The 16,754-nt window shown below is 43.7% G+C and overlaps 1 protein-coding gene across 2 annotated transcripts in view; it reads right to left on the bottom strand.

Annotated features, from left to right (window-relative positions):
* atm (ATM serine/threonine kinase) overlaps positions 1-16,754 on the bottom strand; it is a 48,666-nt gene that overhangs the window by 4,030 nt on the left and 27,882 nt on the right. For both annotated transcript variants that reach the window (XM_060875694.1, XM_060875701.1), the window contains 26 exons: positions 16,510-16,642; positions 15,518-15,613; positions 15,172-15,346; positions 14,844-14,985; positions 13,780-13,956; positions 13,003-13,180; positions 12,746-12,854; positions 12,222-12,380; positions 11,922-12,030; positions 11,755-11,843; positions 11,537-11,639; positions 11,297-11,445; positions 10,732-10,836; positions 9,930-10,046; positions 8,498-8,723; positions 7,724-7,891; positions 7,398-7,517; positions 6,746-6,957; positions 6,425-6,632; positions 6,130-6,258; positions 5,789-5,929; positions 5,473-5,611; positions 5,230-5,312; positions 1,558-1,698; positions 828-944; positions 418-567 (listed from right to left, as the gene is read on the bottom strand). In XM_060875694.1, coding sequence (XP_060731677.1) covers positions 418-567; positions 828-944; positions 1,558-1,698; positions 5,230-5,312; positions 5,473-5,611; positions 5,789-5,929; positions 6,130-6,258; positions 6,425-6,632; positions 6,746-6,957; positions 7,398-7,517; positions 7,724-7,891; positions 8,498-8,723; positions 9,930-10,046; positions 10,732-10,836; positions 11,297-11,445; positions 11,537-11,639; positions 11,755-11,843; positions 11,922-12,030; positions 12,222-12,380; positions 12,746-12,854; positions 13,003-13,180; positions 13,780-13,956; positions 14,844-14,985; positions 15,172-15,346; positions 15,518-15,613; positions 16,510-16,642 — 3,675 coding nt within the window. The remainder of the gene's footprint in view (positions 1-417; positions 568-827; positions 945-1,557; positions 1,699-5,229; positions 5,313-5,472; positions 5,612-5,788; positions 5,930-6,129; positions 6,259-6,424; positions 6,633-6,745; positions 6,958-7,397; positions 7,518-7,723; positions 7,892-8,497; positions 8,724-9,929; positions 10,047-10,731; positions 10,837-11,296; positions 11,446-11,536; positions 11,640-11,754; positions 11,844-11,921; positions 12,031-12,221; positions 12,381-12,745; positions 12,855-13,002; positions 13,181-13,779; positions 13,957-14,843; positions 14,986-15,171; positions 15,347-15,517; positions 15,614-16,509; positions 16,643-16,754) is intronic.

Here is a 16,754-nt window from a genome sequence, read left to right as displayed (position 1 = left end):
ATGAGGACATACGAACAAAGCGATGTATTAAACAGAGGACAATAAAAGCAGTGCTGCGATACTAGATTTTATATTACTAGAGTGCTAGAGGAGCAAAGCACAAAAATTAAAGAGCAGTATTTATTTATTTATTTATTTAGCTGGGGTTATTTATATGTTCATGGTAGAGCTTTAGTTTAGAGATGAGTGACGTTTTCTGATGTTTGTATTGAAGTTGGAGTTTCAGTCGTCCAGTTCTTTTCCGCAACCGATCTGATACACGAGCGTACACGAGGACGAGAGTGAAAGACGTCTTTGTAACAGAAGCTCCTGGAGAAATCTTTTGGAAATGAACCCAAGGTCCACATTGTACATTAACAACACAAACTAAAATATCTATTCTGACCTTTGTGTTCGGAGTTAAGCTTTAGCACATACCATCATTTTCCTGCGACAGTTCATGCTGCTCCAGTCCTGAGGACGGAAACGTTTGTGTGCTCCCTTCTGAAGGTCCACCAGAAACTCTCCTATTGGTACAGTACCTGAGCACCACTCCAGAACACCGCTCCGCTGAGAGAAAGGCACCACCTGACACACAACACACAACAACAAGTCTTTTAGCTTGGACTTTACTACTGAACACATTCCCTTTCCTCATTTACAGTAACGTCACTTCCTGGAGTTTTAATCCGTATCAAAAGAAGACATTTCTGAACTAATGTACACGATTAGCTTGAAGTATAGGAGTTGTGTGGGAGATGTTTTTATTTGTAATTTTATACACTAGAGTTCATTTTAAAGACTAGGTGAGAAAAGAGAAAAGCAGAGATTGTATTTTGAGGCTCCACCTTGTAGCAGCGAATGTTGAGTTTCCTCCTGCGTGTGTCGGCGTTACGCTGCAGCAGTGTGGAGCACATCTGAAATACCTGCTGCATCACTGCATCCTGCCTCAGATCATCCTGCCCCTGGACAGACATGAGGAAGAAGAAGAATTAAGAAAAAGGAGGAAGAAAAAAAACAAAAAGAAGAAATAATAAAGATGATGAAAAAGATTTGATGGAAGAAGAATGAAAAAAAGAATTAAAAAAAGAGTAAAATACAAGATGAAAACAAATACAGAAGAAGGAGCAGAAAAACAAAGACAGAGGAAAATAGAACAAAAGGTTCTCAGTATGTGAAGAATTTGAGGAATTTGTGTGTGTGTGTGTGAGAGTGTGAGCGTGAGCATGCGAGAACGCGAGTGTGTGTGTATGCGTGTGTGTGTGTGTGTGTGTGAGAGAGAGAGTGTGTGTGTGTGTGTGTGTGTGTGTGTGTGTGTGTGTGTGTGTGAGAGAGAGAGAGAGAGTGTGTGTGTGTGTGTGTGTGTGTGTGTGTGTGTGTGTGTGTGTGTGTGTGTGTGTGTGTGAGAGAGAGAGAGAGTGTGTGTGTGTGTGTGTGTGTGTATGCGTGTGTGTGTGTGTGTGTGAGAGAGAGAGAGAGTGTGTGTGTGTGTGTGTATGTATGCGTGTGTGTGTGTGAGAGAGTGTGTGTGTGTGTGTGTGTGTGTGTGAGTGTATGTGTGTTCTTCAGCAGTCTCACCTTCACCAGCTGTCTCCTACTCTGTCCATCTGAACCCACACAGTCCAGGATCTTGGGCAAGTTGACACCTCCAGCCAGGTGGAAGTGTGGTTTAAAACATCTGACAGTCACCAGATCCTCATACTTCCCCGATGGATCAACCTGTGTAACAAACACCAATAATACACACACAAGTAAGGATGTTGGACTCCTGTTTAGAGGTTCAAATCTCACTCCTGGGGTCCTTGAGCCAGACCCTCAACCCTACACTGCTGTGTACATGAGATCAGCTGCGATGGATGAGGACGTGTGCCAAATGTCATACATTTTGTGTTGTGTGTAATAAACTCCTGCTAGTGCAACATTAGAATCTGATTAATAATCAAATGCATTTAAAGACAAAATCTTTCTACTAAATACATACTGATGGAATTGTAAAGCTGTCTGAAAGCCAACCTCGTGTATGCAGTGGGAGATGATTCCTCTTCACAGCACCAGAGGTTCAATAAACACACAAACGTATGTGGACACCAGACCACGACACCAGACCACGACACCAGACCAAGACACCAGAATATAACACCAGATCACGACACCAGACCATGAGACCAGACCATGACACCAGACCATGACACCAGACCATGACACCAGACCATGACACCAGACCATGAGACCAGACCATGACACCAGACCACGACACCAGACCACGACACCAGACCATGACACCAGACCATGACACCAGACCATGACACCAGACAATGACACCAGACCATGAGACCAAGACCATGACACCAGACAACGACACCAGATCACGACACCAGACCATGACACCAGACCATGACACCAGACCATGAGACCAGACCATGACACCAGACCACGACACCAGATCACGACACCAGACCATGACACCAGACCATGACACCAGATCACGACACCAGACCATGACACCAGACCACGACACCAGATCACGACACCAGACCATGACACCAGACCATGACACCAGACCACGACACCAGATCACGACACCAGACCATGACACCAGACCACGACACCAGATCACGACACCAGATCACGACACCAGACCATGACACCAGACCACGACACCAGATCACGACACCAGACCACGACACCAGACCACGACACCAAGTCAAGTCAAGTCAAGTCAAGAAGCTTTTATTGTCATTTCAACCATATATAGCTGTTGCAGTACATAGTGAAATGAGACAACGTTTATCCAGGATCGTGGTGCTACATAAAACAAAGACAGGGCTAAAGACTTGTAAGTAGTCTTAGCCACATAAAGTGCAACTGTGCAACCTGGTGCAAACAGTGCAGGACAAGACAAACAAGACAGACAAGACAGTGCAGGACAAAAGACAGTGCAGGACAAAAGACAGTGCAGGACAAGACAGTGCAGGACAATGACAGTGCAGGACAATGACAGTGCAGACACAAAGTTACAAGACAATACAAAAAGTACAAAAAATGCAATACACAAAAGACAATAAATAGTAAACAGTAACAGAAACAGCGCCGACCGACCAGTGTTAATACTGTATGTGTTAATATAGTATGTGCGAAATGGCTGAGATATTGTACAATATGTGCAAAAACGGCTGAAATGTTGGGACAGTTTGTGCAAAAAACAGCAGACAAGGTGTGCAAAACAGCATGTAAACAGTTTGCTGGATTGTAAGCAGCATGTAAACAGTATGTTGTGTCAGTGTGTGTGTTTTGTGAGGGGACCATGACACCAGAATATATGACACCAGACCATGACACCAGAATATAACACCAGATCACGACACCAGACCACGACACCAGATCACGACACCAGACCACGACACCAGATCACGACACCAGACCACGACACCAGATCACGACACCAGACCACGACACTAGACCATGACACTAGGCCATGACACCAGAATATAACACCAGACCACGACACTAGACCATGACACCAGAATATAACACCAGACCACGACACCAGAACACGACACCAGAACACGACACCAGACCACGACACCAGACCACGACACAAGAACACGACACCAGAACACGACACCAGAACACGACACCAGAACACGACACTAGAACACGACACCAGAACACGACACCAGAACACGACACCAGACCATGACACCAGAACATGACACCAGACCATAACACCAGACCACGACACTAGACCATGACACCAGAATATAACACCAGACCACGACACCAGAACACGACACCAGAACACGACACCAGACCACGACACCAGACCACGACACCAGAACACGACACTAGAACACGACACCAGACCACGACACTAGACCATGACACTAGACCATGACACCAGAATATAACACCAGACCACGACACTAGACCATGACACCAGAATATAACACCAGACCACGACACCAGAACACGACACCAGAACACGACACCAGACCACGACACCAGACCACGACACCAGACCACGACACAAGAACACGACAGCAGAACACGACACCAGAACACGACACCAGAACACGACACTAGAACACGACACCAGAACACGACACCAGAACACGACACCAGACCATGACACCAGACCATAACACCAGACCATAACACCAGACCACGACACCAGACCACGACACCAGACCACGACACTAGACCATGACACCAGAATATAACACCAGACCACGACACTAGACCATGACACCAGAATATAACACCAGACCACGACACTAGACCATGACACCAGAATATAACACCAGACCACGACACCAGAACACGACACCAGAAGACGACACCAGACCACGACACCAGACCACGACACCAGAACACGACACCAGAACACGACACTAGAACACGACACCAGACCACGACACAAGAACACGACAGCAGAACACGACACCAGAACACGACACCAGAACACGACACTAGAACACGACACCAGAACACGACACCAGTCCATGACACCAGAACATGACACCAGACCATGACACCAGACCACGACACCAGACCACGACACCAGAACACGACAGCAGAACACGACACCAGACCACGACACAAGAACACGACAGCAGAACACGACACCAGAACACGACACTAGAACACGACACCAGACCACGACACAAGAACACGACAGCAGAACACGACACCAGAACACGACACTAGAACACGACACCAGAACACGACACCAGAACACGACACCAGAACACGACACCAGACCATGACACCAGAACATGACACCAGACCATGACACCAGACCACGACACCAGACCACAACACCAGACCATGACACCAGATCACGACACCAGAACACGACACTAGAACACGACACTAGAACACGACACTAGAACACGACACCAGACCATAACACCAGACCATAACACCAGACCATGACACCAGACCATGACACCAGACCACGACACCAGACCACGACACCAGACCACGACACCAGACCATGACACCAGACCATGACACCAGTATGAGCTTCAAATCATTAAATCAAATTATGAAGATCTTTGTATTTTTTAGCATTAAGATTCAGTTTAAGGTTGAAACCTGTTCCAGCATGACAGCGGAGGACATCTTGTGTTCTCAGAAGAGTGAAGGTTCTTATATCAGTGAACAGATTAATGCCCATGTGTTAAAGGGGACGAACCTTTGAGATTCTGGTTCAGGATTTTATATAAAAATGTGACATCTCTCATGTACCTTGATCTCCATTGTGGGGATTATGACATCATCCAGGTCTTTGATCTGCATGATGGGCTGATCTGCTGGGATGGGGATTGCTTCTGTACCAAAACACCAAACAGTCATTCTGCTGTTATTTCCTAACATTAATAATGTGTCAATTATATTTACATTCTTTATGACCAGATCTACACATTTAGAAGGTCGTTCTTTTATATAACAGTGAATGATTACAGTAGAATTTGAACAGAAGTGACTCACTCTTCTCAGTTTTGTGTTTGCTTGCATCCATGTAAGCGAGGGTGATGTAGGCATGGCAGAGGGTCTCAATACTGCGGATCAGCTGTGCCTTCTTCTTCCTCATCACATTGAGGATGTTCTGAGCCACGTCAGCTCGCTCCTGCAGAACACAAACTCGACCCAATCAGTAACTCTTTCTAATAGACCTTGCTAACGCTAATGCTAATGCTGTCTAAACTGTCTGTATCAAGGACAGAGTCTGAACTCATCAGAAGATGAAGTCAAGCGGTGTGTTTTCACACTGAGCTAAACTGGTATAATTAGGTGGTAGAATCACCAGGTCGAGAGGCGAAGGCTGCCGCGTGCCGCTCTTGGACAGTCGGCTGCGGGAAAAGCACTCGTCCTTGTTGGCGTTGACCAGAGCGAGGATGATGAAGAGTGTGTGATGAGGGTGGTCCATGGATGACCTACAGATCAGCTGTGAAGTTTGAGGGGTGATAAAGAAATCAGCATTAATCTGTTTCTCCTGATAATATTACTTCTATATCAGTATAAACAATACGTACGTTTAGGAAGGAAGGAAGAAATGTAAGTAGGTAGAGAGAGAGAGAGAGAGAGAGAGGGAGGAATAACAATGATGACAAAAATCTAATAAATGCTATTTTTCATACAAGATACCTTGTTAAGAACTTTGTGGAATCCCACATCCTCTGGAGAGACCTGACTGGAGACTTTGGTGCCCATGCGGGCAGCAAGCTGGTACATGAGAGGCAGGAACTTGTAGGATGGGATCTTTTCCACAGCTTCCTAATATGTATAAGCAGACAAGATGTAAACTAAAACGTATGCAACTAATAAAATAAATAAGAGCACTGCATTAGATCAGTGCTGCTGCTATCTACTGGGTTCAGTATAGATTATACAGAACAGTAGAAATGCAGACAAACGCCTGCTGAAATCTCTGGACACTGACTTTCATCAGGTTGTTGACGTCCTTCATGTCGACGTTCTCCAGCCAAAGTGACGCCAGCCGAAACACCCACGTGTCGTGTTCTTCGCCCAGCGCCAGGCAGCGTGTATAATTCTCCACCGCCTTCAGCAGGAAACATCTGCGGTCGGCCTTCAAGTTGTCTAGCGCACGGACGTCCAGCTTCAGTTCCCTCTGCACCTTCACTGTGTACCTGCACAGCAATGAATAACAAAACACACCGAACCCCACAGTTTAATGTGTTTAATCTACCTACATGTGTAAAATTAAACCATTAGGAAATAACTGAAGTTAAATAAAGTTGACCGATTATCGATGACTTTTCTCTCCTTCATGAGCTCCACTTCCTCTCTGGCCTTCTCCAGCAGCGCCTGCTTGTTCTCAAACTCTGAGGACTTCATGTAGTTCTGGATGCTCTGATACTGAGCGTCAGAGAAACGAGCAAGTGAGAGGAAAGACTGAGTCTTCAGCCTCTGCAGTTTAGGATCGGAAGAGTCGCCCTGTCCCACAGTAACAGCCTGGAGAGGAGAAAATAAAATAATAATAAAACAAAAACAACAACAATAATAATAATAATAATTATTGCACATGCACAAAAATGTTTTATTAAAAAGGTATTTATTAACACTATTTAGTAACGTGTACATAGTAAGGATTTAATACCAAACTGCACACGGACGTCCAATTCTGATCGGATTCTATAAAAAATCTGCTCTCAGAAATGTTTCTATCGAAGAGGAAATGATCTTATTGTGTTCCTTTTGCTTTGATGAACTTTCCTCTCTGAATGTATTGGAACAGCCACTTGTTTAGTGTTTGCTGCACACCGAAGACATTTAGGGTTTGACACTGAAGGATGCGTCTCATTTCTGAATGTGGCCCATAGATATCATGTTATATGCCACATAACTATATATTTTCAGGGCTAATGAAGCTTTATAAGAACAGAATGACTCACTCTCTCCAGGTAGGTTTCTAATATTACAGCAGGACTCTCTAAACACGTCTCAGCGAGCCACGAGCCACACAGCCTTAAACACTCAGTGTACACTGGCACTACAGTGTGGTTCACTTCCACCTGGAAACACACACACACACACACACACACACACGGTTCAGCCCACTGTCTTTCCTCTGTCTCGCTCTTTCTTCTCATAAGACAAAATGATAAATAAGGACAATTTATACGATTTTAGGGAAACAAATGTCCAATCAAATGAAGCGGTTTGGTTTTAACATTAAGAGATGAACGTGAGACAGATCTGAGATTCAGCTTCGACTCACCAGATCCTCCAGTTTATCGATCATTTGTTTCAGTAATCCCAGAGCAAGTCCTTGTTCCTTCTTCACCCAGAACACTTGAGCCTCCTCCAGCTGCCACGCCCAGGAAGTAGCAGTGCTCACACTCACCATGTTCTGCTGCTTCATCTGAAACACCGCTTTCTCTGCCAGCTACAAAACACACACACACACACAAACACACACACACACACACACAGACACCCATACACACACCCATACACACACACACACACACACACACAGACACCCATACACACACACACACACACACACACACACACACACGCAGACACCCATACACACACACACACACACACACCCACACACACACACACACACACAGACACCCATACACACACAGACACCCATACACACACATACACACACCCATACACACAAACACACACACACACAGACACCCATGCACACACACACACACACACACAGACACACATACATCCGTACACACACACACACCCACATAAACACACACACCCATACACACACACACATCCGTACACACACACATACATCCGTACACACACCCACACACACACACAAACACACCCACCCACACAAACACATAAACACACACACACACACAGACACACACACACACACACAGACACACAGACACACAGACACACACATTTTTTTTTACTTTAGATAAAAACATTTGCCAGTGAATAAATACAAACGGTTAGAAAAAAGGGATATATGTGTGTATTGCACGATGCACAAAACTCTCTTACAGACCTGGGTGTTGCCTGCAGCACGTGCCAGTCTGCACAGCTCCATCAGGTGTGAGGAGTAGGTGGAGCTCAGGAAGCTTCTCCTGTCTGAATCGGTCTCACATTTAAGAAGCGTCTCCTGGATGGATGAACGCAGCGCCAGGATCGGCTCCACCATGCTGAAATCACTGTCTGTCAACAGATCTAAGTGCTGATGCCACTTCCTGTAGAAATCCAGCTGTCTGGATTCACTAACAAAGATGCACACACACAGATACACACACACACGCACAAACAGCAGTGCACAGAGTAACTTATAAATACAGTCTCCAAGAATGTTTTGGTTCATAAGTAACATGACAAACTGTATTTTCTGTCTTATTATAACTCCAGTATAGAGAACAAGACCCACTCTGATGATAACAGGAAGTAACATAATAAAAACCTGTGATTCTGTTTGGGTCCCAACACACCACTGTGTCACTGATTACTGTCCAATAAAACATTCATTCATTAATGCATTCATTTTCTACCGCTTATCCGAACTACCTCGGGTCACGGGGAGCCTGTGCCTATCTCAGGCGTCATCGGGCATCAAGGCAGGATACACCCTGGACGGAGTGCCAACCCATCGCAGGGCACACACACACTCTCATTCACTCACGCAATCACACACTAGGGACAATTTTCCAGAGATGCCAATCAACCTACCATGCATGTCTTTGGACCGGGGGAGGAAACCGGAGTACCTGGAGGAAACCCCCGAGGCACGGAGAGAATATGCAAACTCCACACACACAAGGTGGAGGCGGGAATCGAACCCCCAACCCTGGAGGTGTGAGGAGAACGTGCTAACCACTAAGCCACCGTGCCCCCTTCCAATAAACATTCAGTTTATAAATAAACAATCAACACCATCTCATGTACACAGCAGATCCTATTTTCTTTTGTTTCCTTAATTAATCAATGATGAATTATTAAATTGTAAGATATAAAAATGAAATGAAACCATTGTCTTTACATCCAAAATGTTTTTGCTGACTTTTTAATCATTTTATCCTGTTTCATTAAATATGGGCTCCTAATGCACTGTAATAAATCCTGTTATCTCTAAACAACTATTACGATTACGATATTATGATCATCTCAAATCTATTCAAGCAAAGAACAACAAAAAACTCTACTAATATATAATGTTATCCTGATACATACATTCTATTAGAATAAAAGAGAATTAATAATGAAATGATTCTCATCATAATAAATAAACTGCATAAAATACTACAGCATGTAACAATGGAGTCTGAACTAAAATCACCGTTTAAACACTATTCAAATTACATTATTACTTTGGACAAAAACGAATTGACATTTGAAGGATAAAGAATCTTCTTTTTATGTGTAATAATGGAGGAAAAATCTGAAACATTGTTTTTGTAACTGATTTTTTTAAGTACCTAAAAAACTGTTTGGCACTTTGGATTTCTTCAATCATCTGCAAGCTGCGTAGAGCCGGATAGAGAGAAGAGACGGCCTCCAGACTGCCACGACAAAGCTCCTCCACCACACTGCCTCTGGGGGAAAACACAAACACGGAAACACGAGAGACTATGAAGAGAGCTGAAAAGATCATCAGGGTCTCCTTTCCCTCCGTCACACACATTCACATCACACGCTGCATCAGCAAAACCATCAGCTTTGTGGATGACCCAACACACTCCTTACACACACACACACTCACATACACACACTCCTTACACACTCACACACACTCAAAAACAAACCCACAATAACACACCCACACACACATCCTAGAAATGTAGTGAAGCACTAAGATCCTCACAACCAGACTGTGTAACACCTTCTCCACTCAGGCCATGAGACACCTCAGTGTATTTCTGTGTAGTATTATAAAGCCCCAGGGTCCTAGAGGTTTCAGTACACATTTTAAAATTTATAGCATTTGGTAGACGTCCATTCATTTTATACAATTTTAAGCAAATGAGAGTTAAGCCAAGCTCAAGGGTCCACAAGTGGCAGCTCAGTGGGCCTGGGATTCAAACTCACAAGCTTCCGAACACCTTAACGACTGAGCTTCCACCGAATATCATCTCCATCCATCCGTTTTCTACACTGCTTATCCTCCATGTAATAAACTGTAAGCTCTTGTGAACATCATGCGGAGAGACGACTCTCACTGTGTAAGTTTGATATGTTTGCCCTTTTCTGATCCTGTGCTCATGCTGTTCGTGTGTGTACCTGGTGTTTTTCAGTGTTTGCTCAAACATGAAGACGTCTTTGTCCTTCAGCGCTTGTAGAGCAGTGAACACAGACTCGTTAAAGCCAGGATTCAGTTTCTCACTCCTGCAAAACAATTCAATTCAAACATGAGAAATATATTTAATCATCATGACACCATAGCATTGTCAGAACGTCGAATCTGATTGGTCAGAGGGTGTTGATTAAGTTTGTGTAACAGCTCTGACGTAGTTCAAGAGTGGATTGTTTATTAATGTGGACGCGTTCGTTCTGTTATGTTACTGTTTCTATAGTAACAACTGGACTTATAGCTCAAAGCTATATATATATAAATACACCAAAATATAAGACTGGATTTTTATCTAAGAGAGAAATATGTCTAGTTTTTGATATGATGGTTTGAAATGGATGAATAGTGTAAATATATATGACAAACAGTATGTACAGATGTTTGTGCAGTGTTGTGTTCATCTATCACACAGAGAGGACCTGTATATGAATCTATCGCCTGCTTTTATACCTTAATCCTTGTTTCTTTCCTCACTTTCGAAATAAAAACTCTTACCTCTCATCTACATCTGTGTCCCACTGCGTGTTCCTCCAGGCTGCCTGGAAGTGAAACTCCCGAAGCTCAGGTGCCCACTCGATCCCGTGTCTCCTCAGACCCTGCAGGTACGTGTTCAGGATCCCACACAGCCCTAAATTCTGCAAACCCTAAAAGACGACATAATGGCTGAGTTACTGTAAACGAGTAAAATAAACCCTGTTTCAACACTGTGTGAAGACAGCACAAGTTCTTCTTCACCTCCATTATTCCAACCTGCCTCGTCACCTCAGGGAGATTGGCATGAAGGTCATAGGACGCCAGGGCTTTACCCCACATGGCCTCGTGCTCATACGTCCTGATTCTGGTAAAAAAATAAAAATAAAAAATGGAAAAATGGAAATAACATAAAAACGAATGCTGTTAGAAGCAAAAGCAAAATATCCGGATATGAGGTGAGGTGACAAATAAAGTCAAACCTAGTGAGAGGATTAATCAGCTTGCCACCTCCACATCCATACAGACTATCAGGCTCCCCAATGCTCCTGTACACCTCAATCAGGATGTCCTGCAGAATGTGCACAAAGTAAATCAGTGCACACCAACACCTCAGACTACTAACTGACTCTATTAACGTGCGAGTTACCTGCAGGCTCATGCCCAAGTCTTCTACGCTCTTCGCAGACATGCTGCTGATGGACAGGTTTTGACTGCTGTCATCAAAAGTGATCCTGCGTGACGTTCTGGATTGAGCTCTGAAGAAAGGTAACAGTATATCCACATAAAATGAAACAATAAAGGTACAAGAATTCGCTCTTGCCCACTGCTATCCGACTCTACATGAGAGAGGTCTGAGTATGATTAAGATTCTTTATTATTAGTAGCACTACTATAACCAAATTAAGAGGAACATCCACCCTGGCCAGCAGAAGCCTCCTAGCGGTACCTGTGCTTCTCCTCCATGGTGTTGCGGATGTTGTCCACATAGATCTCGGTGTACAGCAGGGCGGTGAAATGGGCGGAGCAAAGCTGTGCTGCGCGAGCCACTTCCAGGTAATTCAGATCCAGCCAGAAGTTGGACTCGCACACGGTTCCACACTCAGCACTACAACAGTATAAAGATTCATTATTATTAGTAATAGTAGAACCAGTTAAGTTAAAGGAAACATCCAATTTTAACCTGCAAATAATAATCAAGTAGATTTCACTGAAAAACCTCAAAAACCATCACAGTTGTATTACAATTTTGCATCACAAAAAGCTGCAGCAAAATCAAGCATTTTTGATGACGACCATAAAATATTGCCATAACAAATTTGTCCTTTACTTCTACACTGAATTATATACTGTACCATGTTAGTAATGTCCATCATGAAGCCAGCACAACTGTTAAAGCCTTTCACAGGGATAATGTCCCTTAAAGTAACACAAAGGGACAAGAAACACATTCACAATAAAGTGAATAAACACCTGTTAGGTCCCAGCGGTCGTCTCTGCTGTCTGAGGTAGTCGATAACTGCTAGCATGGTGCGTAGAGAACATGTATCTGATTGGCTCTGAACACCAGCATCAGTGTCTCCTGTTGAGAAAAGATGTCAGAGATTAATATGACTGTCTGAATATCTACATCTCCAGGATCCAGGCTGCAGAAAGACGGCTATATAAAATAGACAGACATCATGATGACAATGTCGAGGTAGTAAACAATATGAAATAGAAAGCCGTACCTGAATCAGAGGGCATGGGGGTGTTGGGTCGGCTGCTGGAAACATTCGACCTGCAGCAGCTACTGAAGAACCGCTGGATGTGTGTGGAGAGGAGATCCCTCCATGAGCCATTTCTGTCTTTCAGCAGCATGTCATGGATGAAGAGGGGAAGCATCTTCTGGCAGAAATCTGTTTTCACCTGGAAAAGAAAGGTTCACTGAGGATAATGGGATACATCATCTTACGTCTTATGTCTTAAGGGCAAGTTCTGGAAACATTGACAAACAAATCCTTGGGTCAGAGAAAATTTAATAATATTTATGATCATTCATTCATTCATTCATCTTCTACCGCTTATCCGAACTACCTCGGGTCACGGGAAGCCTGTGCCTATCTCAGGCGTCATCGGGCATCAAGGCAGGATACACCCTGGATGGAGTGCCAACCCATCGCAGGGCACACACACTCTCATTCACTCACGCAATCACACACTATGGACAATTTTCCAGAGATGCCAATCAACCTACCATGCATGTCTTTGGACCGGGGGAGGAAACCGGAGTACCCGGAGGAAACCCCCGAGGCACGGGGAGAACATGCAAACTCCACACACACAAGGTGGAGGCGGGAATCGAACCCCCAACCCTGGAGGTGTGAGGAGAACGTGCTAACCACTAAGCCACCGTGCCCCCTTCCAATAAACAGTAGCGGTAGCATTATGTTGAGAAGTGGAACGCTTTTCATTCATCAATGCAATGCAAGTGAGTAAAAATACCAAACAAGGTAATGTGGAAATACCTCACAAAGTGCTCTGGTCATGAGCAGAGCTTCATTGCAGACCCCTCCACTATCCAGCAGAGCCATACAAAGGTTCCTTATCCACTCCTGGTGCTTTCCATGCTGCACTAACCATAACTCTGTACTGTCCACTGCATCTCTGGAAGCTGAAGTGACCTCCAGTCTGAACGTCTGCTCCTGGGACAAGGCAACAGAAAGACAAACAGTGAAATAGAAGATTGACCGTACAACCGGTTATTGTTTTTATAACACAATACACTGCTTTAAACAGCAACAGGACACTGTTTTTGATGGATGTGACATACTTTTGTCATGAAAATTCAAGCAATCACGCAATTTCTATTCCTTGTCATTGGTTCATTTCCTTCACTGGGGCCACATAATAACACTGAACACATTGTGATGTTCAGAAAACCAGTTAGAGATTACTTTTGTGTTGTGACATGCTGCATTATCATCCAGTATAAACTGGTAAATTGGTCATGAAGTCATGAAGAGACGCATAAAGTCAGCAACAATACTCAAATAAACTGTGGACCAAAGGCTGCAAACAAACCATTCCCCACACCATGACACCACCTCCACCATGACATTTACATTTACATTTACAGCTTTATCCAGAGCGACTTACATTCTATCTCATTTTTTTATACAGCTGAGCAATTGAGGGTTAAGAGCCTTGCTCAAGGGCCCAGCAGTGGCGGTTTGGTGGCCGTAGGAATCAAACTCACAACCTTCTGATTGGTAGCCCAACACCTTAACCACTAGGCTACCACATCCCACCAGCCTGGACTAGTGACTACTGACACAAGGCAGATTGGGTCCATGGACTCAGGTTGTTGGTGCCAAATCCTGAAACTAACTCAAACCAGCCCATCATTCATGCTAAAGCTAAAAGCAATGACTTTTTCATGCAATCTTGATGGTTGATGTGAACATTACCTTAATTTAAGGCAGTTAAGGAAGAATTAATATAAGATTCCAAAAAGCTGTTAGCAAATGTGGTCTGAATTTTGGTCCCTACTGTATTATATGAACACCAGCTCTCACTCTGAGATACTTGCTTTTCTCTTTGCTGAGCGAAAGGGACTCAGGTAAAGCAGCATTGGGTCTCTCTGGCTCTTGTGCATCTCCCAGAAATCCAAACCGGACGGAGTGGCCAAAATGTCCTTCAGACATACAGCAGCAGCCTGGCGGATAGAAATACTAACACACACATACACCATGGTTAGATACAGGATACACAGGATACACACAAACTGAATGCTGTCTACAAACCATCTTTAACCATATAGTCTATAAACCCAGTGCAGTACATATACACACATTTCACCATCACACAAATGAAAGAGGAGTCTGAAGAGGTCTGGGCAGATTAATGCAGAAGGTCACCTGTGGTCCGTCAGTGCGTTGTTCATGCAGCTGAGGATGATGAAGACCCACTGATGACCAACATCTTCAGGATAAAGCGAAGCTGCCTGGGTGTAAATCTCATCTTTCCCATGATGCAGCGCAATGGTAGACAAGTCCACAGGCCCGAGTTCTCCCAAGCAACCTCCAACAGCCTCTGAGAGAAGAAAAGTGAAGGTTAAACATGTGTGAAGAAATATTCAGTAGCCCATTTCTCTTTATTCTTAATCTTCTTTACATACTAAAAGCATTGAGGTGAATCCAGAGAGTCAAGATTTCATTAATGAAACCACTGACCACATGCATGAAAGCACCAGCAAGATCTCACCTAAAATGTCTCGGCCTCCCGGATGGTTGGCTGCCAGTTTGCACAGCTGCAGGAGGTTCAGCAGCAGCTTGACCAGGACACTGCGAGCCGGATCGGCTTTGGGAAAGAAATACTTTAGAACAAGTCTTAAAATTCAAGTACAGGAACCTTTCACACTTTTATTAGAAGCAGGCTGAGCACAGCTATTTACCCCGGGGTTATTAAACCCTGAGTTAGCAGCACTGTGTGAAGGGTTTATCACATGTGCGCAGTACGAAACGACGAGGTGTTAGAATCTTACGGTTAGATGCTTAGCAACAGAAACCCAATGTGAAACTGAACAGCGTGTGTTTGTAGTCACAGAAACCCTGCTGTGTTGGAAACTGTAGATGTTTGAGGGAAAAATATAAAACAACATCAAATGGTAACAGAAAATATGTCAATAAAAGCAAAAAGGAGACAGTTTTATTTTTACAGTGATTAAAAAAGTCTTTTCAGGATAAACTATTTATCTATTTATTTATAGAATAAATAAAAATTGGAAATCAACAAACAACTTAAAAAGCCAAAAACATATCAGAAAGCTATGAACGACAGACCTTTCCTTTTTTCCCCCAATAATGTAAAAGAGTGAGACAATTTAAAGCAGCCATGCACTGTATTTATCTGTTCATAATCTATGGCAGAAATATGCAAATCATCAGATTATGAATAGGATGAAATTGATAACGCTGATAAAGCATGAGCAATGAGTACGAATGATAATCCAGGACTCCCATAATGAGTGACGTAATGACCAACCATGACGTCATGACATGAAACGTTTATTTGGAGCCGCGTTCAATCTTACGTAAGGTTCATGTTAGCAGGATGTTCACTATATAATCCAATCTGTCTGCTATATCTGCTATAGAATGTGGCATAGAATGTTTTCAGAGATCTCGTACACTGTGGCAGATAATAAAATCTAAATTCACGAGAGGAATGCGACAGTTCATCTGTCTCCTGCTCACCATGACATTCTTTTACCAGCTGCACAACCTGCTGCTTGTGAGTGTGTAACTGTCTCTTTAAATCCTTTAGACCCTCCAATCGAGTGAGAGGTAACGAGTCACATGACCTCACCAACAAGAAATGCTCGATCTCCTGCAACAGAGGAAAAATATCTGTCAAATTTAAAACCATGAATGATTTCTTCAAAAGTTTTAAATCGTGATTGCCGATGGTTTTGGTTTTTATTAATTTATGACACATTCTG

Source organism: Tachysurus vachellii, chromosome 1 (genome assembly GCF_030014155.1).
Source record: "Tachysurus vachellii isolate PV-2020 chromosome 1, HZAU_Pvac_v1, whole genome shotgun sequence".
Lineage (NCBI taxonomy): Eukaryota > Metazoa > Chordata > Actinopteri > Siluriformes > Bagridae > Tachysurus > Tachysurus vachellii.
The sequence above is the reverse complement of the archived record's forward strand: the minus strand, read 5'-3'. Positions and strand labels throughout refer to the sequence as shown.